Genomic DNA, 24209 nt, shown 5'->3' with positions numbered 1-24209 from the left:
TGTCCCCCATCCCCCCCGGCCTTCTGTCTGCTCCCATCCCCCATCCCCCCCCTTGTCCTTCTGTCCCCATGTCCCTCTGTCCCCTCCCATCCCCCATCCCCCCATCCCCCCCTTGTCCTTCTGTCCCCATGTCCCTCTGTCCCCTCCCATCCCCCATCCCCCCCTTGTCCTTCTGTCCCCCCATCCCCCCACGTCCTTCTGTCTGCTCCCATCCCCCATCCATCCCCCATCCCCCATCCCCCATCCCCCCCTTGTCCCTCTGTCCCCCCCATGTCCCCATCCCCCCCCGTGTCCCCACCCCCCCCGCCCCCCGTCCCCTCCCCCCGCCCCTCCCCCCTCAGATGAAGAACTCCTCCTTGCGCCGCCCGGGCTCCGCCCCCAGGAACGCCTCCCGCGCCTCCCCGTGCTCCTCCAGCGCGCTCGCCTCGTGCGTCAGGTACGACCCTGCACCGCCCGTCAGCCCCGCCCCGCGCCACGCCCACCGGGCCCCGCCCCGCCCCCGCCCCCCCCCCCCCCAAATCCCCCCTCACTCTCCCGGCCTGGAGGTGCCCGGCCCCGCCCCTGCCCCTCAAACCCCGCCCCCGCAGCAAGCCCCGCCCCCCTTTCTCCACCCCACCCCACCCCTCTTCTTCCCCGCCCCACCGCCAGGCCACGGCCCCTCTCCCCACGCCCCGCCCCTTTTCCCAAGCCCCACCCCTTTCCCAAAGCCGCGCCCCTCTCCCCAAGCCCCACCTTCTCTCCCAACCCCCGCCCCTTTCTCCCCAAGCCCCGCCCCTTTCTCCCCAAGCCCCACCCCTTTCCCCAAGCCCCGCCCTCTCCATGCACCTCCCCAGCCCCCTGCCCCGCCCCCCCAGCCCCACCCGCCGACGCCCCGCCCCCCCACGCCCCGCCCCCCCCGAGGCCCCGCCCACCTTTCTGGCGGATGGAGCACCAGAGGGCGGTGCCCAGGAGGCCGCCCAGCAGGAAGACGAGCAGGGCCAGGATCCCGCCCACGATGGCGTAGGGCACCGCCCGCTGCGCCGCCACCACCGCCCCCGGGTCTGCGGGGGCAGGGCGCCGTGGGGCGGCCGTGGGGCGCGGGGAGCGGGGGGGCGGCTGCAGGGGGTGGGGAACCGGGGGGAGCCGTGGGGCGGCCGTGGGGCGCTATGGGTCGCTCTGGGGCAGCCGCGGGTCGCTATGGGTCGCTATGGGGCGGCCGTGGGGCGGCCATGGGGCAGCCGTGGGTTGCTCTGGGGCGGACACGGGTCGCTATGGGTCGCTATGGGGCAGCCGTGGGTCGCTATGGGTCGCTCTGGGTCGCTCTGGGGTGGCCGTGGGGCAGCCGTGGGTCGCTGTGGGGCGGCCGCGGGTCGCTATGGGTCACTCTGGGGCAGCCGTGGGTCACTATGGGTTGCTCTGGGGCAGCCGTGGGGTGACCGTGGGTCGCTCTGGGTTGCTATGGGGCAGCCGTGGGTCGCTATGGGTCGCTCTGGGGTGGCCGTGGGGTGGCCGTGGGTCGCTCTGGGTTGCTATGGGGCGGCCGTGGGGCAGCTGTGGGTCGCTCTGGGGCGGCCGTGGGTCGCTCTGGGTCGCTCTGGGTCGCTCTGGGGTCGCTGTGGGGCGGCCGCGGGTCGCTATGGGTCGCTATGGGGCAGCCGTGGGTCACTATGGGTCGCTATGGGGCAGCCGCGGGTCGCTCTGGGTTGCTCTGGGGCGGCCGTGGGGTGACCGTGGGTCGCTCTGGGTTGCTATGGGGCAGCCGTGGGTCGCTATGGGTCGCTCTGGGTCGCTCTGGGGTGGCCGTGGGGTGGCCGTGGGTCGCTCTGGGTTGCTATGGGGCGGCCGTGGGGCAGCTGTGGGTCGCTCTGGGGCGGCCGTGGGTCGCTCTGGGTCGCTCTGGGGTCGCTGTGGGGCGGCTGCGGGTCGCTATGGGTCGCTATGGGGCAGCCGTGGGTCACTATGGGTCGCTATGGGGCAGCCGCGGGTCGCTCTGGGTTGCTCTGGGGCGGCCGTGGGGTGACCGTGGGTCGCTCTGGGTCGCTCTGGGGTCGCTCTGGGGCGGCCGTGGGGCGGCCGTGGGGCGGCTGTGGGTCGCTCTGGGTCGCTGTGGGGCGGCCGTGGGGCGGCCGTGGGTCGCTCTGGGGTCGCTGTGGGGCGGCCGTGGGGCGGCCGTGGGTCGCCGTGGGGCGCTCACCGTAGACGAGGAGGAGGTAGTGGGCGGCGGCGCGGCCGTGGGCGTTGCCGGCGCGGCAGCTGTAGGTGCCGTTGTCCTGGGGGCCGAGCGCCGGCAGCGTCAGCACCTCCCCCTCGGCGCGCGCCCGCGCCGGCAGCGACTCGTTCCCGCGGCTCCAGGCGATGTCGGTGGGGCTGGGGGGCGGGGCGCCGGCGTCACCGGGGCGTGGCCGCCGCCGCCCCGCCCCGCCCCGCCCCGCCCGCGCACTCACCGCGGGTTGCCGCTGACGGCGCAGGTGAGCACCAGGGTGTCGCCCTCCCGCGCGACGCTCTGCGAGGCCTGGATCCGCGCCGTCGGGGCGTCTGGGGGCGTGGGGAGGCGCGTCACCGCCCCCCGCCGGGACGTCACACCCCCCCCGTGATGTCAGCCCCCCCGTGACGTCACCCCCCTGTGACATCACCCCCCGCCGCGACATCACCCCCTGCCATGACATCACCCCCGCTGTGACATCACCCCCTGCTATGACGTCTCCCCCACGACACCACCCCCCGTGACATCACCCCCTGCCGTGACACCACCCCCCGCTGTGACGTCACCGCCCCTGCTATGACGTCTCCCCCCACCATGACATCACCCCTGCCATGACATCACCCCCATCCCTGCATCCCCCCCATGTCCCCAGTGCCCCCAGTGCCCCCAGTCCCCCCAGTCCCCCCAGTGCCCCCCGTCCCCCCCAGTGCCCCCAGTGCCCCCAGCGCACTCACACTGGACGTCCAGCGCGTACTGGGTCTGGCGGCGCTGGCCCAGTCCCCCCAGTCCCCCCCAGTGCCCCCAGTGCCCCCAGCGCACTCACACTGGACGTCCAGTGCGTACTGGGTCTGGCGGCGCTGGCCCAGTGCCCCCCGTGCCCCCAGTCCCCCCCAGGGCCCCCAGTCCCCCCAGCGCACTCACACTGGACGTCCAGCGCGTACTGGGTCTGGCGGCGCTGGCCCAGTGCCCCCAGTGCCCCCAGTGCCCCCAGTGCCCCCAGTGCCCCCAGCGCACTCACACTGGACGTCCAGCGCGTACTGGGTCTGGCGGCGCTGGCCCAGTGCCCCCAGTGCCCCCAGTCCCCCCCAGTGCCCCCAGTGCCCCCAGCGCACTCACACTGGACGTCCAGCGCGTACTGGGTCTGGCGGCGCTGGCCCAGTCCCCCCAGTCCCCCCAGTGCCCCCAGTGCCCCCAGCGCACTCCCACTGGCCGTCCAGCGCGTACTGGGTCTGGCGGCGCTGGCCCAGTGCCCCCAGTGCCCCCAGTCCCCCCCAGTGCCCCCAGTCCCCCCCAGCGCACTCACACTGGACGTCCAGCGTGTACTGGGTCTGGCAGCGCTGGCCCAGTGCCCCCAGTGCCCCCAGTCCCCCCCAGTGCCCCCAGTCCCCCCAGTGCCCCCAGTCCCCCCAGCGCACTCACACTGGACGTCCAGCGCGTACTGGGTCTGGCGGCGCTGGCCCAGTCCCCCCAGTGCCCCCAGTCCCCCCAGTGCCCCCAGTCCCCCCCAGCGCACTCACACTGGACGTCCAGCGCGTACTGGGTCTGGCGGCGCTGGCCCAGTCCCCCCAGTGCCCCCAGTGCCCCCAGTGCCCCCAGTGCCCCCAGCGCACTCACACTGGACGTCCAGCGCATACTGGGTCTGGCGGCACTGGCCCAGTCCCCCCAGTCCCCCCAGTCCCCCCAGTGCCCCCAGTGCCCCCAGTGCCCCCAGCGCACTCACACTGGACGTCCAGCGCGTACTGGGTCTGGCAGCGCTGGCCCAGTGCCCCCAGTGCCCCCAGTCCCCCCCAGTGCCCCCAGTCCCCCCCAGTGCCCCCAGTCCCCCCCAGCGCACTCACACTGGACGTCCAGCGTGTACTGGGTCTGGCGGCGCTGGCCCAGTCCCCCCAGTGCCCCCAGTGCCCCCAGTGCCCCCAGTGCCCCCAGCGCACTCACACTGGACGTCCAGCGCGTACTGGGTCTGGCGGCACTGGCCCAGTGCCCCCAGTGCCCCCAGTCCCCCCAGTGCCCCCAGTGCCCCCAGTGCCCCCAGCGCACTCACACTGGACGTCCAGCGCGTACTGGGTCTGGCAGCGCTGGCCCAGTGCCCCCAGTGCCCCCAGTCCCCCCCAGTGCCCCCAGTCCCCCCCAGTCCCCCCAGTCCCCCCCAGCGCACTCACACTGGACGTCCAGCGCGTACTGGGTCTGGCGGCGCTGGCCCAGTCCCCCCAGTGCCCCCAGTGCCCCCAGTGCCCCCAGCGCACTCACACTGGACGGCCCGCGCGGACTGGGTCTGGCGGCACTGGCCCAGTCCCCCAGTGCCCCCAGTCCCCCCAGTCCCCCCAGCGCACTCACACTGGACGTCCAGCGCGTACTGGGTCTGGCGGCGCTGGCCCAGTCCCCAGTCCCCCAGTGCCCCCAGTCCCCCCCAGTGCCCCCAGTGCCCCCAGCGCACTCACACTGGACGTCCAGCGCGTACTGGGTCTGGCGGCGCTGGCCCAGTCCCCCCAGTGCCCCCAGTGCCCCCAGTGCCCCCAGCGCACTCACACTGGACGTCCAGCGCGTACTGGGTCTGGCGGCGCTGGCCGCTGGGCAGGGCGGGGTGCGTGGCCTCGCAGGTGACGATGGCGCCGTGGTCCCTGCGCTCCACCCGCAGGCGCAGGACGTTGCGCTGCAGGAAGACCTTCCCCCGCTGCTCCCGGCTGCTCGCCCCTGGGGCGCGGGGGGACGCGGGGGGGCACGGGGACACGGGGGGGACACGGGGACATGGGGGGGACATGGGGACACGGGGGGGACACGGGGACATGGGGGGGACGCGGGGGGCACGGGGACACGGGGACGGGGGTGACACAGGGACGGGGGGGGACACGGGGATGGGGGGTGACACGGGGATGGGGGTGACACGGGGGACATGGGGACACGGGGTGACACAGGGATGGGGGGTGACACGGGGATGGGGGGTGACACGGGGGACATGGGGACACGGGGTGACACAGGGATGGGGGTGACACAGGGATGGGGGGGACACGGGGACACAGGGGACACGGGGACGGGGGGGACATGGGGACATGGGGGTGACATGGGGACAGGGGGGGACACGGGGACACAGGGAGGCACCAAACCCCAGTGGGGTCCCGGTGTCACCATCCCGTGTCCCCATGTCCCCAACCCCACTGGGGTCCCCATGTCCCCCCGTGTCCCCATATCCCCCCGTCCCCCCGTGCCCCCCATGTCCCCAATGTCCCCCCATGTCCCCCTGTGCCCCCATGTCCCCAAGCCCCCCGTGTCCCCCCCGTGCCCCCATGCCCCCCCATCCCCCTGAGCCCCCCGTGTCCCCATGTCCCCCTCGTGTCCCCAAGCCCCCTCGTGTCCCCAAGCCCCCCCGTGTCCCCAAGCCCCCCGTGTCCCCCCGTGTCCCCATGTCCCCCTCGTGTCCCCAAGCCCCCCCGTGTCCCCAAGCCCCCCGTGTCCCCCCGTGTCCCCAAGCCCCCCGTGTCCCCATGTCCCCCCCGTGTCCCCAAGCCCCCCATGTCCCCAAGCCCCCCGTGTCCCCCCCGTGTCCCCAAGCCCCCCGTGTCCCCCCGCCCCCCGTGTCCCCCCGTGTCCCCAAGCCCCCCGTGTCCCCCCGCCCCCGTGTCCCCCCGTGTCCCCCCGTGTCCCCCCCGCCCCCGTGTCCCCCCGTGTCCCCCCGTGTCCCCATGCCCCCCGTGTCCCCCCGTGTCCCCCCGAGCCCCCCCGTGTCCCCCCGCCCCCGTGTCCCCCCGTGTCCCCCCGTGTCCCCGTGCCCCCCGTGTCCCCCCGTGTCCCCAAGCCCCCTGTGTCCCCCCGCCCCCCGTGTCCCCCCGTGTCCCCCCGTGTCCCCCCGCCCCCCGTGTCCCCCCCGTGTCCCCCTGTGTCCCCGTGCCCCCCCGTGTCCCCCCGTGTCCCCCCGAGCCCCCCGCCCCCCGCGCTCACCTTGGAGCTCGCGGCGGTCGCGGTACCAGCGCAGGGTGGCCGGGGGCCGCGCGCGTGGCACCAGGCAGCTCAGCTCCACCTCCCCCCCCTCCACCGCCGCCTCCGCCGCCTCCACCACCGGGTTCTCGGGGGGCACTGGGGGGGGATGGGGGGCGGGGCAGGGGGGCAAGGGGTGACGGGGGGACAAGGGACATGGGGACAGGACGGGGGATGGGGGACAGGGGACGGGGACAGGACAGGGGGACAGGACAGGGGGACAAGGGGTGACGGGGGGACAGGGGACATGGGGACAGGGGGACGGGGGGACAGGGGATGGGGGACAGGGGGACAGGACAGGGGGACAGGACAGGGGGACAGGGGACAGGGGGACAGGACAGGGGATGGGGGACAGGGGACGGGGACAGGACAGGGGGACAGGACAGGGGGACAAGGGGTGACGGGGGGACAGGGGGACAAGGGACATGGGGACAGGGGGACAGGGGACAGGACAGGGGGACAAGGGACATGGGGGACAGGGGATGGGGACAGGGGGACAAGGGACAGGGGGACAAGGGACAGGGGGACAGGACAGGGGGACAAGGGACATGGGGACAGGACAGGGGATGGGGGACAGGGGGACAGGACAGGGGGACAGGACAGGGGGACAAGGGACATGGGGACAGGACAGGGGATGGGGGACAGGGGGACAGGGGACGGGGACAGGACAGGGGGACAGGACAGGGGGACAAGGGGTGAAGGGGGGACAGGGGGACAAGGGACATGGGGACGGGGGGACAGGGGACAGGACAGGGGGACAAGGGACATGGGGGACAGGGGATGGGGACAGGGGGACAAGGGACAGGGGGACAAGGGACAGGGGGACAGGACAGGGGGACAAGGGGTGACGGGGGACAGGGGGACAAGGGACATGGGGACAGGACAGGGGGACAAGGGGTGACGGGGGACAGGGGGACAGGGGACATGGGGACAGGACAGGGGACAGGGACATGGGGACAGGGGACGGGGACAGGACAGGGGGACAAGGGACACAGGACAAGGGGGGACAAGGGACGACGATGGGGAACGAGGCCGTGGGGAGGGACAGGGACATGGGGAGGGGGGGACGGGGGGGACATGGGGGGGACAGGGACGGGGGGAGGGGGATGGGGACACGGGACGGGGGACAAGAGGGACAAGGGACAGCAGAGGTGGGGGACAAGGGGTGGGGACAGGGGACGAGGGGGGACAGGGGGACGGGACATGGGACACGGGGACAAGAGGGACAAGGATGGGGACAGGGGACAGGGGGACACGGGGACGGGGGTGAAGGACGGGGGGACAAGGCCACGGGGGAGGACAGGGGGACGAGGGACACGGGGTGAGGGACGGGGGGAGGTGTCCCCAATGTCCCCCCGTGTCCCCAGTGTCCCCCCGTGTCCCCAAGTGTCCCCAATGTCCCCCCGTGTCCCCAGTGTCCCCCCATGTCCCCAATGTCCCCCCATGTCCCCAAGTGTCCCCAGTGTCCCCCAATGTCCCCAAGTATCCCCAATGTCCCCCCATGTCCCCAGGTGTCCCCATGGCCCCCCCATGTCCCCAAGTGTCCCCAATGTCCCCAAGTGTCCCCAATGTCCCCCCATGTCCCCAGTGTCCCCCCATGTCCCCAAGCGCCCCCAGGGACGACGCTTGGGTTTGGGTCTCTCGGGAGCGATGGGGACAGGAGCTGCCACCGCGCCCCCTCCCACGCGTCCCTAACGTGTCCCCCAGATGTCCCCAAATGTCCCCAAACGTCCCCAGGGACGACGCTGGTCCGGGTTCGGGTGTCTGGAGGGTGGCAGAGGCAGGAGCCGCCCCCGCGTCCCCCCGCGTCCCCGCTGTCCCCCCGCGTCCCCCCGCGTCCCCCCGCGTCCCCCCGCGTCCCCGCTGTCCCCCCGCGTCCCCCGCGTCCCCCGCGTCCCCCCGCTGTCCCCGCTGTCCCCGCGGCCCTACCGAGGACGGTGAGGGTGGCGATCTGGTGGCGGGTGGCGTCGGCGTACAGCTGGCAGAAGTAGCCGCCCTCGTCCTCCAGGCGGGCGCGGGCCAGGCGCAGGCGCAGGCGGCGCCGGCTGAACTCCGCCAGCTGGAACCGCTCGTCCTTCAGCGCTGGGGACGGGGGGACAGCGCGTCACCCGCCCGCACGGCCGCCCGCGGCCACCACGGGGCCCCTCCGGCCACCTCACGGTCACCCATGGCCACCACGGGGCTCCTATGGCCACCCATGGCCACCCATGGCCACCACGGGGCTCCTATGGCCACCCATGGCCGCCCACAGCCACCACGAGGCCCCTCCGGCCACCCATGGCCACCACGGGGCCCCTATGGCCACCTCACGGCCACCCATGGCCACCACAGGGCCCCTATGGCCACCCACGGCCACCCGCGGCCACCACGAGGCCCCTCCGGCCACCCATGGCCACCACAGGGCCCCTATGGCGACCCATGGCCACCCACGGCCACCACGGGGCCCCTATGGCCACCTCACGGCCACCCATGGCCACCACAGGGCCCCTATGGCCACCCATGGCCACCAAAGGGCCCCTCCGGCCACCCATGGCCACCCATGGCCACCACAGGGCCCCTATGGCCACCTCACGGCTGCCCGCAGCCACCACACGGCCCCTCCAGCCACCCATGGCCACCAATAGCCACCACAGGGGCCCTATGGCCACCCACGGCCACCCACGGCCACCACGAGGCCCCTCCGGCCACCCATGGCCACCACAGGGCCCCTCTGGCCACCCATGGCCACCCACGGCCACTACAGGGCCCCTATGGCCACCTCATGGCCGCCCACGGCCACCACAGGGCCCCTCTGGCCACCCATGGCCACCCATGGCCACCACAGGGCCCCTCCGGCCACCCACGGCCGCCCATGGCCACCACGAGGCCCCTCCGGCCACCCATGGCCACCACAGGGCCCCTCCAGCCACCCTACAGCCAGCCATGGCCACCACAGGGCCCCTATGGCCACCTCACGGCCACCCATGGCCACCACAGGGCCCCTCCGGCCACCCATGGCCACCCGCGGCCACCACAGGGCCCCTATGGCCACCCATGGCCACCCACGGCCACCACAGGGCCCCTATGGCCACCTCACAGCCGCCCGCGGCCACCACAGGGCCCCTCTGGCCACCTCACGGCCACCCACGGCCACCACAGGGCCCCTATGGCCACCCATGGCCACCAAAGGGCCCCTCCGGCCACCCATGGCCACCCATGGCCACCACAGGGCCCCTATGGCCACCTCACGGCCGCCCGCAGCCACCACACGGCCCCTCCAGCCACCCATGGCCACCAATAGCCACCACAGGGGCCCTATGGCCACCCACGGCCACCCACGGCCACCACAAGGCCCCTCCGGCCACCCATGGCCACCACAGGGCCCCTCTGGCCACCCATGGCCACCCACGGCCACTACAGGGCCCCTGTGGCCACCTCACGGCCGCCCACGGCCACCACAGGGCCCCTCCGGCCACCCATGGCCACCCGCGGCCACCACAGGGCCCCTATGGCCACCCATGGCCACCCATGGCCACCACAGGGCCCCTGCGGCCACCTAATAGCCACCCTACAGCCACCCATGGCCACCCCAGGGTCCCCATGGCCACCACACAGCCACTCAGAGGCCACCTTGGAGCCCTGTGGCCACCCCAGGGCCACCCCAAGGTCCCCATGGCCATCCAAAGGCTCCCCACGGCCACCCCAAGGACCGCAGGGCCACCTCAGGGTCCCTACGGCCACCCCAAGGTCCCCATGGCCACCCCAAGTACCCCAGGGCCACCTTAAGGTCCCTATGGCCACCTCAAAGTTCCTATGACCACCCCATGGCCACCCCAAGGTCCCCAGGGCCACCCCAAGGTCGTTATGGCCACCCCAAGGTCCCTACGGCCACCTCAAGGTTCCCATGGCCACCCCAAGGTCCCCATGGCCACCACACAGCCACCTCAGAGGCCACCTTGGAGGTCCCTGTGGCCACCCCAAGGGCCACCCCAAGGACCCCATGGCCACCCCAAGGTCCTTATGGCCACCCCAAGGTCCCTACAGCCACCCCAAGGCCACCCCAAGGACCCCATGGCCACCCCAAGGTCCCCAGGGCCACCCCAAGCTCCTTATGGCCACCCCAAGCTCCTTATGGCCACCTCAGGGCCACCCCAAGGACCCCAAGGCCACCCCAGGGCCACCCCAAGGTCCCTATGGCCACCTCAAAGTTCCTATGACCACCCCATGGCCACCCCAAGGTCCCCAGGGCCACCCCAAGGTCGTTATGGCCACCCCAAGGTCCCTACGGCCACCTCAAGGTTCCCATGGCCACCCCAAGGTCCTTATGGCCACCCCAAGGTCCCCAGGGCCACCTCAGGGCCACCCCAAGGTCCTTATGGCCACCCCAAGGTCCCTACAGCCACCCCAAGGCCACCCCAAGGACCCCATGGCCACCCCAAGGTCCCCAGGGCCACCCCAAGCTCCTTATGGCCACCTCAGGGCCACCCCAAGGTCCCTACGGCCACCTCACGGCCACCCCAAGGACCCCATGGCCACCCCAAGGTCCTTATGGCCACCTCAGGGCCACCCCAAGGTCCCTACGGCCACCCCAAGGTCCCCAGGGCCACCTCAGGGTCCCTACGGCCACCCCAAGGCCACCCCAAGGACCCCAGGGCCACCCCAAGCTCCTTATGGCCACCTCAGGGCCACCCCAAGGTCCCTACGGCCACCCCAAGGTCCCCAGGGCCACCTCAGGGTCCCCCCGGCCCCCCGGCCCCCCCGCACCGCGGGTGCCGTTGAAGAAGAGGGTCTGGCGGGCGGGGTTCTGGATGACGACGATGGAGCCGTCGTAGTGGCGCAGGTGGCAGGTGATCTCGGCCGTCCCGCCCTCCAGCACCGTCACGTTCTCCGCCTGCACCTCCTGCGCCCGCCCTGGGGACAGCGGGGACACGGCCGCGTCACCCGAGCGGCCGCCGGCGGCCCGGGCTGCGGGGGACAGGGGGACACCGTCACGGGGCGCTGGGGACACCGACACGGGGCGCTGGGGACGCTGGGGACAGGGGGACACCGTCACGGGGCGCTGGGGACACCGTCACGGGGTGCTGGGGACGCTGGGGACAGGGGGACACCGTCACGGGGCGCTGGGGACACCGACACGGGGCGCTGGGGACGCTGGGGACAGGGGGACACCGTCACGGGGCGCTGGGGACACCGTCACGGGGTGCTGGGGACGCTGGGGACACCGTCACAGGGCGCTGGGGACACTGGGGACATCAGGGACACCGTCACGGGGCGCTGGGGACACCGTCACAGGGTGCTGGGGACACTGGGGACACCGTCACGGGGTGCTGGGGACGCTGGGGACACCGTCACGGGGCGCTGGGGACGCTGGGGACATCAGGGACACCGTCACGGGGCGCTGGGGACACCGTCACAGGGTGCTGGGGACACTGGGGACACCGTCACGGGGCACTGGGGACAGGGGGACACCGTCACGGGGCGCTGGGGACACCGTCACGGGGTGCTGGGGACGCTGGGGACACCGTCACGGGGCGCTGGGGACGCTGGGGACATCAGGGACACCGTCACGGGGCGCTGGGGACACCGTCACAGGGTGCTGGGGACACTGGGGACACCGTCACGGGGCACTGGGGACAGGGGGACACCGTCACGGGGCACTGGGGACACCGTCACTGGGCGCTGGGGACATCAGGGACACCATCACGGGGTGCTGGGGATACTGGGGACACCGTCACGGGGTGCTGGGGACGCTGGGGACACCGTCACGGGGCACTGGGGACACCGTCACAGGGTGCTGGGGACACTGGGGACACCGTCACGGGGCACTGGGGACAGGGGGACACCGTCACGGGGTGCTGGGGACACCGTCACAGGGTGCTGGGGACACTGGGAACACCGTCACGGGGTGCTGGGGACACTGCGGACATCAGGGACACCGTCACGGGGTGCTGGGGACACTGGGGACACCGTCACGGGGCGCTGGGGACAGGGGGACACTGACACTGGAGACACCCACACCAGGGTGTCAGGGACATTGGGGACACCGTCACTGGGCGCTGGGGACATCAGGGACACCATCACGGGGTGCTGGGGATACTGGGGACACCGTTACGGGGTGCTGGAGACACTGGGGACATCAGGGACACCGTCACGGGGTGCTGGGGACACCGTCACAGGGTGCTGGGGACACTGGGGACATCAGGGATACCGTCACGGGGTGCTGGGGACACCGTCACGGGGTGCTGAGGACACTGGGGACATCAGGGACACCATCACTGGGGTGCTGGGGACACCGGGGACACCGTCACTGGGGACACCAACACGAGGGACACTGACACCAGGGACACCGTCACTGGGTGCTGGGGACAGGGGGACACCGTCACGGGGTACTGGGGACACTGGGGACATCAGGGACACCGTCACGGGGTACTGGGGACAGGGGGACACTGACACTGGAGACACCCACACCAGGGCGTCGGGGACACCGTTACTGGGGTGCTGGGGACACTGGGGACACCGTTACTGGGGACACTGACACTGGGGACACCCACACCAGGGACGGTGACACCGGGGACACCAGGGACACCGTCATCAGGGATGGTGACACTGGGGAGACCATCAGTGGGGACAGTGACACCAGGGATGGTGACACCGTCATCAGGGATGGTGACACCGGGGACACCATCAGTGGGGACACCGACACCAGGGATGGTGACACCAGGGACACCGTCACCAGGGACGGTGACACCGGGGGTGCTGGGGACACCGACAGCAGGGACGGGGACACCGGGGACACCATCAGTGGGGACCCTGACACCGGTGACACACGTGGGCCGCCGGCGGTGGCAGCTCGGGGACGGTGACGGCGTCCCGGCCCCCCCCGCCCGTCCCTGTCCCCTCGTTAGGGTCCTCGGTGTCACCTCCGGTTGCCGTGACGATGCCGGGCTGTCACCGGGGGGGTGTGACACCACGGGGGGGGGTGTGTGTGACGGCGCGTTTTTCGCTGTGTCAGCACAATCCCCCCACACCCCCCCAGGGTCTCCACGGCGACCGCGGCGTCACTGTCACCGCCAAGGTCGTCACCGCGCCAAGGTCACCCCCGTCCCCAGGGGGTTCCCGGGGGTGCGGGTGCTGCCGGCGGAGGTGACACGGGGACAAGGGGACGCTCTGTTCCCGCCGTCACCCCCCCACGCGCGCCCGGGTCCCCCCGCGTGGGTGCTGGGTGGGGGAAGGGGGGTGACAATGGCCCTTTTCTGTGTCACCCGCGCGGGGACAGGCCGGCGCCGCCTGGCACCTCGGCGGGGACCCGGGAGGGGACGGCGAGGGACGGAGCGGTGTCACCCCCTCCGCAGCGAGGGTGGGGAGCGGGGTGTCCCCAGGGCGAGGGGGCAAGGAGACGAGGGTGCGGGACACCCGGCCCCGAGGGTGCGGGGACAGACACGAGGGTACGGGTGTCACCAGCGCACGAGGACACGGGGACAACCAGCCAGGAGGGTGAGGGACAATCGGCCCCAAGGGTGAGGGACACCTGGCCCCGAGGGCGAGGGGACGCTGACACGAGGGTGTCATCAGCGCACAGGGACATGGGGACAATCGGACCCGTGGGTGAGGGGACACTGACACAAGGGTACGGGCGTCACCAGCACACGAGGACACGGGGACAACCAGCCATGAGGGTGAGGGGACACTGACACGAGGGTGTCGCCAGCGCACGAGGACGTGGGGACAACCGGCCCCGAGGGTGAGGGACAATCAGCCCCGAGGGTACGGGTGTCACTGGCACAGGAGGGTGAGGGACACCCGGCCCCGAGGGTGAGGGACACCCATCTGTGAGGGTGTAGGGACGGTGGCACGAGGGTGAGGGACACTCGGCCGCGAGGGTGAGGGACACCCAGCCACGGGGACGTGGGGTCACCCGGCCACGGGGGTGAGGGGACAGCGGCGCACAAGGGGACGGGGGTCACCCGGCCAGTGGGGTACGGGGACAACGGCATGGGGGGGGGACAACACCTGGCCACGAGGACACGGGTGTCACCGGCCCATGAGGGTGACAGACACCCTGCCACGGGGGCGAGGGTCACCCCCAGGGGGGGTTGGGGACACCGGGATGCTCAGAGGGGTGACAGTGACAGCCGAGGGTGCAGGGTCACCCCTGGGGGGGTTGGGGACACCGGGACGCTCGGGGGGGGTGACAGTGACAGCCGAGGGTGCGGGGCCACCCCCCGGGGGGGTTGGGGACACCGGGACGCTCAGAGGGGTGACAGTGACAGCCGAGGGTGCGGGGCCACCCCCCGGGGGGGTTGGGGACACCGGGACGCTCAGAGGGGTGACAGTGACAGCCGAGGGTGCGGGGTCACCCCCCGGGGGGGTTGGGGACACCGGGACACTCAGAGGGGTGACAGTGACAGCCGAGGGTGCGGGGTCACCCCCCGGGGGGGTTGGGGACACCGGGACGCTCAGAGGGGTGACGGTGACAGCCGAGGGTGCGGGGTCACCCCCTGGGGGGGTTGGGGACACCGGGACGCTCAGAGGGGTGACGGTGACAGCCGAGGGTGCGGGGTCACCCCCTGGGGGGGTTGGGGACACCGGGACGCTCAGAGGGGTGACGGTGACAGCCGAGGGCGCGGGGGGTGGCCGGGGCCGGCAGCGGGGTGACGGGGGGGGGGACGAGCCCCCAGGCCGCAGCGGGGGAGGGGGGACACAGGACGAAGGGGACGGGGGGGGGACGGGACACGGGGCAGTGCTGCGGCGGTGGGGGGAGGGGGCTGCGGCGGGGGGGGGTTGGGGTGCCCCCGGCGCGGGGAGGCGGGGGATGGGGCCCGCGGGGGGCGGGGGCGGTGCGGGGGGCCTTACCCTGTCCGGCGGCCCAGAGGAGGAGGAGGCCCGGCAGCAGCGCGGGGCGCAGGGGGGGGCGCGGGGGGGGCTGCATGGCGGCTGCCGCGTCCCGCTGCCGCTCCCCACCTGCGGGCCCGAGGATAATGTATGCTGATGAGATGCGAGAGGCTGGGCCAATGGGGGAGGAGGAGGAGGAGGAGCCCGGGGATGAAGGGGGGCGCTGGTGTTTACAGGCCCATGGTTTGGGGGCGGGGGGGGGGCAGAGAAAAGGGGGGGGTTTCGGGGGGATGGGGGCACCCAAGGGTGCTGGGGGGGGGGGCACCCCAAGCGGGGGGGGGACCCCAAAACGGGATGGGGGCACCCCAAGGGGGTGGGGGTGTCCCCGAGGGGGGGGATTGGGGCCCCCTGGGGCCCCCCAGGGTGGGATCGGGGACCCCAAAATGGGATGGGGGCCCCCCAAAATGGGACTGGGCCCCCCCAAATGGGATCAGGGACCCCCAAACATGGGATTGGACCCCCCCAGGGTGGGACCAGGGCACCCCAAGATGGGGTGGGGCCCCCCAATGAGATGGGGGCTCCTCCAGGGTGACATTGGGGCGCCCCAAAATGGGACTGGGCCCCCCCCAAATGGGATCAGCCCCCCCAAAATGGGGTTTGGGCACCCCAAGATGGGATTAGACCCCCCCCCAGCTGGGATCGGGGCCCCCCAAAATGGGATCAGAGACCCCAAAATGGGATCGCCCCCCCCCCCAGGGTGCGATCGGGACCCCCAAAATGGGGTCAGGGACCCCAAAATGGGACTGGGCCCCCCCAGGGTGGCACTGGGGCCCCCCCAAGATGGGATCAGGGACCCCGGGATGGGAGGGGCCCCCGGCGCGGCCGCTCCGCCGGCGCGGTGCCGGCGTTGGCGGGGCGGGGGCCGTTTCTATGGCAGCCCCGGCCCCCCCGGGCGCGCGGCACAAAGCCGGCACTCAGCGCCGAACAGGGCCGCCATTCTGCGCCTTCGGCCCCTCGCGCCCCTTTGTCCCCGCCGCCGCCGCCGCCGCGCCCCGCGAAGGCGCTCGGGACGCGGGGCACGTCCCGCCGAACGCGGGCGCGGTGCGGGGCCCCGGCGGGGCGAAACCGGGCAAACCGGGGCCCAAATGCCGCGACACAGGGCCAAAGCGGGGCTAAACGGGGCCGAAACGGTGCTAAACGGGGCCAAAGTGGGCAAAACAGGGCCAAAGTGGGGCTAAACAGCACCTAAACGGCGCTAAGCAGGGCCAAAGTGGGCAAAACAAGACCAAAAGGGCACCAAACAGGGCCAAAGCGGGGCTAAACAGGGCCTAAACGACGCTAAACGGCGCCAAAGTGGGCAAAACAGGGCGAAAGCGGGGCTAAACAGGGCCTAAACGATGCTAAACAGGGCCAAAGTGGGCAAAACGAGACCAAAACGGCGCTAAACAGGGCCAAAGTGGGTGAAACAAGACCAAAGTGGGGCTAAACAGCACCTAAACGGGGCCAAAATGGGGCCTAAACGGGGCCAAAGTGGGCAAAACGAGACCAAAACAGCGTTAAACGGGGCCAAAGCAGGCAAAACAAGACCAAAGTGGGGCTAAACAGCACCTAAACGGGGCCAAAGTGGACGAAAGACGACCAAAATAGGGCTAAACAGGGCCTAAACGGCGCTAAATGGGGCCAACGTGGGTGAATCAAGACCAAAATGGGGCTAAACAGGGCCAAAGTGGGCGAAACCAGCCCAAAAGGGCGCTGAACAGGGCCGTAACGGAGCTAAACGGGGACAAATTGGGCCAAACAGGGACTAAACGGGGCAAAATGGCCAAAGTGGGCGCAACAAGAGTAAAACGGGGCTCAACAGAGCCAAAATGGGGCTAAATGGGGCCAAAGTGGGTGAACCAAGGCCAAAATGGGGCAAAAGCAGGGCCTAAACAGGGCTAACGTGGCACTAAATAGGGCCACAATGGGGCTAAACAGGGCCGAAGTAGGGGAAACAAGACCAAAATGGGGCGAAACAGGGCCTAAACTGGGTGAGACAGGACCAAAACGGCTCTGAACAGGGCCAAAGTAAGTGAACCACCACCAAAATGGGGTAAAATAAAGACTAAATGGGGCAAAAAGGGTCCAAAATGGTGCTAAACAGGGCCAAAATGGGGCTAAAAGGGGTGAAACGGGGCCGAAGCGAGTGAAACAGGGCCAAAATGGGGCTAAACAGAGCCTTTGTGGGTGGGGACACAGGGCCAAAACGGGTGAAAAGGGGGCAAAATGGCGCTAAACAGGGCCAAAATGGGGAGGAGAAGGCCAAAAGGGGGAGAAACGGGGCCAACGTGGGGCCACGGCGACGTCCTCAGGCGGGGCGGCAAGGGCGAGCCCCCAGTGCAATTAGCAGGAAGGGGGTTAATGAGCAGGGCCGGAGCCTCACCCCCGCACCCCGGCGCTGGGAGCGGGAGAACCGGGTCCTGCCGCAGCCCCGGGGTTGGGGCGGCGGAGGAGCCGCCTTTTGGGGAGGGAAGCTCAAACCGGGGAACCGCTTGCGAAGGGTTAAAAGGAGGCGGCGGAGGCCGGGAACTCACCGCTGTCGGCGGCGGGAGGAGCGGCGACGGCCGCCGCCGCCGCCGCCGCCGCCCGAGGGCCGCGGGGAAAATGGCGGCGGCCGCGGAAACCCCGGCCGCGCCTTTCCCGCCCTCCCCGCCGGCCACGCCCCCTCCCCGCCGGGCGGGCCAATCAGCGGCCGCCGTTTTCCCGCCTCCCGCAGCGCGTGCCGCCGCCGCCCCTCCCACCTCCGCCAAACCTGAGGGGAACCTCGGCTCCCCGGGCTTAAAAACTTCACCTCCTGAGGTAAAATTGAGGCGAAAAAAGGTTTTTTCAACCCATTTCCTTAACGCGGACGTCGATGGCAGCGGCAGCCGCCTCCGGAGGGAGAACAGCCAGGAGGGAAGCTCGGGGTAAGCCGCGGGGAAGTCTTTTTCCACCCCAAAACTTGATTTCTGCTAAAATCTCCTCGTTCCGGAGGGGCTCGCACCCAAACCGCCCCGTTTTCACCCCGTTTTGCCCTTCCAAACCGCCCGGTTCCCCCCCCCCCCGCCCCTCCGCTCCCAGCTACAAACGTGCTTTTTTTGGACAAAAGCGTGGGGTTTTTTTTTTCCCCTCGCCTCGTCCTCCCAAAGTCGCCGTTTTTGGCAGCACGCGGCGAAAGCCGACACCCAAAACTGTGGGGTTTTGGGGTTCCCCCCCCCCATTTTCCCCCCATCGGGGCCGGGGGCTCCCTGACAATGCACCGCTTTGCCCCCCAAAAAATTGATTTTTGCCTAAAAATCCTTATTTTTTTTTCATTACGGTGCCCGGAGCCCTTGACACCTTGACACCGCCCCCCCCCCCCCCAAACACCTGAGGTTCCCCCCCCCTCAATTTTGGGGGCGTTTCACGCCGTTTTGGGGTCAATATTACACTCTGAACGATCCAATCCAATATTTTTGGGGCCGTTTCTCCCCGTTTCGGGGCGTTTTCCTCACAAAAAGCCACACCAGCCGCGCGGGGAGCGCCTTTATTGCCGATCCTCAGTGCTTCTTGCTGGCGGCGGCCACCTGCGGGGAGAGCGAGCGGCCGTGACGGGGCGAAAAGACACCGAAAACGTGAAAAAAGCCTTCACCCCCCCCCATCCCAGCGCCCCCGGATCCGGTAAAAAAACCGAATCGCGTCCCGACTTGACAAAAATCCCTGGATTTTGCCCCAGAGCGCACCTGCCCGGCGATCCTGTCCAGGTCCCGCTGCCCCTGCGGCGTCAGCTTGCGCCCGCTGCCCGACGGAAAGGGTTGGAAACGGGCGTAAAAAAGGAGGAAAAAGGGGAATTAAGGGGAAAAAAAAAAAAAAAAAAGGGTGAAATTGGGGGTAAAAAGAGGGAATTGATAAAGGGGGGGGGTTAAAAGGGGGGAGGGGGAGTAAAGAAGGGAACGAAAATGGGGGAAATGGGGAATTTGTGAAGAAGGGGTAAAAAAGGGGAGGGGAAAAAAAATTTAAAAAAGGGGGAAATGGGAAATTTAAAAAAGGGGGGAAATGGGAAATTTAAAAAAGGGGGAAATTTAAAAAAGGGGAAATGGGAAATTTAAAAAAGGGGGAAATGGGAAATTTAAAAAAGGGGGGAAATGGGAAATTTAAAAAAGGGGGGAAATGGGAAATTTAAAAAAGGGGGGAAATGGGAAATTTAAAAAAGGGAAATGGGAAATTTAAAAAAGGGGGGAAATGGGAAATTTAAAAAAGGGGGAAATGGGAAATTTAAAAAGGGGGGAAATGGGAAATTTAAAAAAGGGGGAAATGGGAAATTTAAAAAAGGGGGAAATGGGAAATTTAAAAAAGGGGGGAAATGGGAAATTTAAAAAAGGGGGAAATGGGAAATTTAAAAAAGGGGGGAAATTTAAAAAAGGGGGGAAATTTAAAAAAGGGAAATGGGAAATTTAAAAAAGGGGGAAATGGGAAATTTAAAAAAAGGGGGAAATTTAAAAAGGGAAATTTAAAAAAGGGGGGAAATGGGAAATTTAAAAAAGGGGGAAATGGGAAATTTAAAAAAGGGGGAAATGGGAAATTTAAAAAAGGGGGAAATGGGAAATTTAAAAAAGGGGGGAAATGGGAAATTTAAAAAAGGGGGAAATGGGAAATTTAAAAAAGGGGGAAATGGGAAATTTAAAAAAGGGGGAAATGGGAAATTTAAAAAAGGGGGAAATGGGAAATTTAAAAAAGGGGGAAATGGGAAATTTAAAAAAGGGGGAAATGGGAAATTTAAAAAAGGGGGAAATGGGAAATTTAAAAAAGGGGGAAATGGGAAATTTAAAAAAGGGGGATAAAAAGGGAATTTAAAAAAAGGGGGAATGGGGGGATGGGGAAAACGGGGAATTTAAATGGGGGAAATGGGGAATTTAGTGATTGACAAAGAAGGCGGGAACGGGGAATTGGGAAAAGGGGAAAATGAGAGCGAGAAGGGAATTAAAAAAAGGGGGGAATAGGACAAAGACGGGGTAAAACGGGGGGAGGGGGGTGGAGAGGGGATGCCCCCAGCGGGCCCGGGGCCCCCCAAAGCCCCAGTTGGTCCCCAAAAGCCCCATCCCCCCCAAGCCCGGGTGTTTACCCCCCCAAAGCCCCGTTTCCCCCCCAAACCTGGGTTTTTACCCCCCAAAGCCCCGCTTTCCCCCCCAAACCCGTGTGTTTTCCCCCCAAAAGCCCCATTTCCCACTCAAACCTGGGTTTTTACCCCCAAAGCCCCCTTTCCCCCCCAAACCTGGGTTTTTACCCCCCTCAAAGCCCAATTTCCCCCCAAACCTCGGTTTTTACCCCCCCAAAGCCCCGTTCTTCCCCCCAAACCCGGGTGTTTTCCCCCCCAAAGCCCCATTTCCCCCCCCCAGGTTTTTACCCCCAAAGCCCCATTTCCCCCCAAACCTGGGTTTTTACCCCCCAAACCCACTTTTTCCCCCCCAAAGCCCCATTTCCCCCCCAACCCCCGGTGTTTTTCCCCCCAAAAGCCCCATTCCCCCCCCCCGGGTTTTTACCCCCTCCCCCCGGTTTTTACCCTCCCCCGCCCGGGTTTTACCCTCCCCCCCGGGTTTTTACCCCCTCCCCCCCCCGGGTTTTTACCTCCTCCCCGCCTTTTTACGCCCTCCCCCGGGTTTCCCCCCCCCCCCCCCGGGTTTTTCCCCCTCCCCAAAAGCCCCGGTTTCCCCCCCCCCCCCAGGTTTTTACCCCCCCCCCAGGTTTTTACCCCCCCCAAAAGCCCCGTTTCCCCCCCCCGGGTGTTTACCGAAACCTGCTTTTTTCCCCCCAAACCCGGGTTTTTACCCCCCAAACCCATTTTTTTCCCCCAAAAGCCCTGGTTCCCCCCCCCCCCCCCGGGTTTTTACCCCCCAAAGCCCCGTTTCCCCCCCAAAAGCCCCATTCCCCCCCCCTCCGGGTTTTTACCCCCTCCCCCCCCCCCGGTTTCCCCCCCCCGCCCGGGTTTTTACCCTCCCTCCCCCGTTTTTACCCTCCCCCCCAGGTTTTTACCCTCCCCCCGCCGGGTTTTCCCCCTCCCCCCCCCCGGATTTTACCCTCCCCCCGGGTTTTTCCCCCCTCCCCCCTGAGTTTTCCCCCCTCCCCCCCGGGTTTCCCCCCCTCCCCCCCCGGGTTTCCCCCCCTCCCCCCCCCCGGTTTTCCCCCTCCCCCCCCGGGTTTTTCCCCTCCCCCCCCCCGGGTTTTCCCCCCTCCCCCCCCCGGGTTTTCCCCCCTCCCCCCCCGGTTTTCCCCCCCCCCCCCCCCCCCGGATTTTACCCTCCCCCCGGGTTTTTCCCCCCTCCCCCCTGAGTTTTCCCCCCTGCCCCCGGGTTTTCCCCCCTCCCCCCCGGGTTTTCCCCCCCCCCCCCCCCCCCGGGTTTCCCCCCTCCCCCCCGGGTTTCCCCCCTCCCCCCCCCGGGTTTTCCCCCTCCCCCCCCCGGGTTTTTCCCTCCTCCCCCCCTTTTTCCCCTCCCCCCCCGGGTTTCCCCCCCCCCCCCCGGTTTTCCCCCCCCCCCCCCCCCGGTTTTTTCCCCCCCCCCCCCCCCCCCCCCCCCCGGTTTTACCCTCCCCCCGGGTTTTTACCCTCCCCCCCCCCCCCCGAGTTTTCCCCCCCCCCCCCGGTTTTTACCCCCCCCCCCCGGGTTTTTCCCCCCCCCCCCCCGGGTTTTTCCCCCCCCCCCCCCCGGTTTTTCCGAAACCCCTGCCCCCCCCCGGGTTTTTCCCCCCCCCAAACCCATTTTCCCCCAAAAGCCCTGGTTCCCCCCCCCCCCGGGTTTTTCCCCCCCCCCCCCCCCCCGGCCCCCCCTCCCCCCCCCCGGGTTTTCCCCCTCCCCCCCCCGGTTTTTTCCCCCCCCCCCCCCCCGGGTTTTTCCCTCCCTCCCCCTGAGTTTTCCCCCCCCTCCCCCCGGGTTTTTCCCCCCCTCCCCCCGCCGGTTTTCCCCCCTCCCCCCCCGGATTTTCCCCCTCCCCCCCCCGGGTTTTTCCCCCCTCCCCCCCCCGAGTTTTCCCCCCTCCCCCCCGGGTTTTTCCCCCTCCCCCCCCCCCGGATTTTACCCTCCCCCCGGATTTTACCCTCCCCCCTGAGTTTTCCCCCCTCCCCCCGGGTTTTCCCCCCTCCCCCCCCGGTTCCCCCCTCCCCCCCCCGCGCACCCGTCCTGGTCCTTCTCCACCATCTTGAGCGCCTCCAGCGCCTGCAGCACGCGCCGGGCCACGCTGCCGGAGCCGCGGCTGAAGTGGCTGGGCCGCACCCCGCGCCGCTGCCGGCCCCCGTACACCTTGGCCATGGAGCCCACGCCCGCGCCGCCCCGCAGGTAGAGGTGCCGGGCGGTGGAGGCTGCGCCGGGCCCGGGGGAGGGGGGGGGGGGAGGCAGGCGGTGAGAACCGGCCCCGGGAACCGGCCCCGGGCCTCCCCCCTCCCCGGCCCCGGCGCTCACCCGCCCGCGTGTAGAACCAGTTCTCGTCGTAGGGCGCCAGCTCCTTGTGCTTGGCCAGCTTCACCGTGTCCGCCCACTCCGGCACCTTCAGCTTCCCCGACCTGCGCCCCGCGCACCCGCCGGTAGCCCCGGTCCCTCCTCCGGGGACCCCCTAGGACCCCCGCGCTGCCCCAAGGGCCCTGCCGGGGACCCCTCCAGGAACCCCCCGGTCCCTCCTAGGACCCCCCCCGGTGCCGCGGTACCGCTCCCGGGGACCCCCCGGTCCCTCCTAGGACCCCCTCCGGTAGCCCCGGGACCCCCCTCCGGTAGCCCCGGGACCCCCCGGTCCCTCCTAGGACCCCCTCCGGTAGCCCGGGGACCCCCCTCCGGTTCCCCGGTCCCCCCTCTGGTAGCCCCGGGACCCCCCGGTCCCTCCTAGGACCCCCCCCGGTCCCTCGGGACCCCCTCCGGTAGCCCCGGGGCCCCCCGGGACCCCCCACGGTTCCCCGGTCCCCCCTCCGGTAGCCCCGGGACCCCCCTGCCGGTTCCCACCCCCCACCCCCCCCCTCCGCTTCTCACTTCTTGAGGAAGGCGGCCAGCGCCCGCACGAACTCCTGCTGGTTCACGTCCTTCACCGTCACCCCGGGCATCTGCCGGGACACAGCGGCCGCTCAGCCCCCGCCGCGCCCGGTTCCGCCCGGTTCCCTCCCCTCCCCCCCCCCCCCGAGCCCCAGCCCCGGAGCGGCGGCCCCGACCTCGCTGCTGCCTCCTCGCGCGCCGCCACCGGAAGAGGCGGAACCCGGCGCCGCCCGGGGGGAAAAAAAAAAAACCGCAGGGACGGCGGTCTCGCGAGAGCCGCTCGGCCAATCCGCGCCCGCGAGGCTACGCGCCGGCCAATGGGCGGGGAGAGGGGGGCGGGGCGCCGCCGGCACCGCCCCCCCCCTTGCCACGAGGGTTGCTGGGTTGCCGCTGATTGGCTGCCGAGCGCGGGAGAGGAAGCCCCGCCCCGGGCACGCGCTCCCCGGAAAAGGCGGGAAGCGCCCGGCCGCTCCCCCATCGGGCCGCCTCCCTCACGCCCCGAATGCAAGCCCGGCGCTGATTGGCTCCCCGCCCTGCCCGCAGCTGAAAGCCGCGCTCTGATTGGCCCCGCAGCCCGGCACGGCAGCGTGCGGGCCAGGCGGCTGCGGCGCGGGCTCCCTCCCGGGCGGGGGCTCCCTCGCGGCGGGGCCGGGGCTCCGCCGCGCCGCTTTGGGGCGAATTCGGCGCTTTTCGGGGTCGCGGGGCCGCGGAACCTTCCGGAAGCCGCCGGGGCCGTGCGCAAACCCGCGGCGGGAGCGCAGCCGTCCGCAAAGCCCCGCCGGGATTGGCCGAGCCGGCGAGGCGCCGCGCTCCCGTTGGCCGAGCCGTGCCTGGTCCCGCCCCGTCGGGGGTCCCCTCCCACCCCCTCCCGGCCGCCGTGACGGCGCGGCCGCCGTTTCGTGGCTCGTTCCCCCCGAGGAGCGGCAGCGTCGCTCCGGCGGCGGCAGGTGGGGCTGGGGGCGGCCCCACGGGGTCCCGCTGTCCCCGGGGGTTCCCGCTGTCCCCGGGGGGTCCCGGTGCCACCCCTGCGGCGTCCCCCGTGCCGCCCCCGTGGTGTCCCGCTGTCCCCAGGCTGCCCCGGTGCCCCCCCCCCCCACCCCCTACACCTTTAAGAAGGGGGCGTGGCCCGCGGTGGCTGTAACCCCGCCCCCTCCTCCCGCCAGCCAATGGCAGCGCCGCCCGCTCTCCCTCTCCCCCCCTCCCCCCCCAAGCGCGTGAGCGGTGACAAAGGCGTGGGCGGG

General features: G+C 70.0%; 2 protein-coding genes across 2 annotated transcripts; both read right to left on the bottom strand.

Moving 5' to 3' along the window:
- Nucleotides 1-323: 323 nt before the first annotated feature.
- On the bottom strand, nt 324-17556 carry CADM4 (cell adhesion molecule 4). The gene is made up of 10 exons (XM_087778485.1): nt 17536-17556; nt 14984-15091; nt 10895-11041; nt 8081-8233; nt 6116-6250; nt 4709-4873; nt 2424-2514; nt 2174-2346; nt 912-1040; nt 324-444 (listed from the first exon to the last, which is right to left on the bottom strand). Exons 2-10 carry the CDS (start codon nt 15057-15059, stop codon nt 338-340), a joined length of 1176 nt encoding a protein of 391 aa, XP_087634611.1. The 5' UTR covers nt 15060-15091; nt 17536-17556; the 3' UTR covers nt 324-337.
- Nucleotides 17557-18415: 859 nt separating this feature from the next.
- On the bottom strand, nt 18416-23230 carry RPS19 (ribosomal protein S19). Its single transcript, XM_087778508.1, has 6 exons — nt 23145-23230; nt 22969-23039; nt 22411-22511; nt 22127-22310; nt 18703-18757; nt 18416-18546 (listed from the first exon to the last, which is right to left on the bottom strand). The coding sequence occupies exons 2-6, from the start codon at nt 23037-23039 to the stop codon at nt 18520-18522; spliced, it is 438 nt and encodes a 145-aa protein (XP_087634634.1). The 5' UTR covers nt 23145-23230; the 3' UTR covers nt 18416-18519.
- Between the last annotated feature and the right edge of the window lie 979 nt (nt 23231-24209).

This window comes from Nipponia nippon, unplaced genomic scaffold (assembly GCF_047370975.1).
Source record: "Nipponia nippon isolate SJK-2023a ecotype South Korea unplaced genomic scaffold, ASM4737097v1 scaffold_44, whole genome shotgun sequence".
NCBI classification, from domain to species: Eukaryota; Metazoa; Chordata; class Aves; order Pelecaniformes; family Threskiornithidae; genus Nipponia; species Nipponia nippon.
Note: the sequence above shows the minus strand (reverse complement) of the source record. Positions and strands in the feature narration are given on the sequence as shown.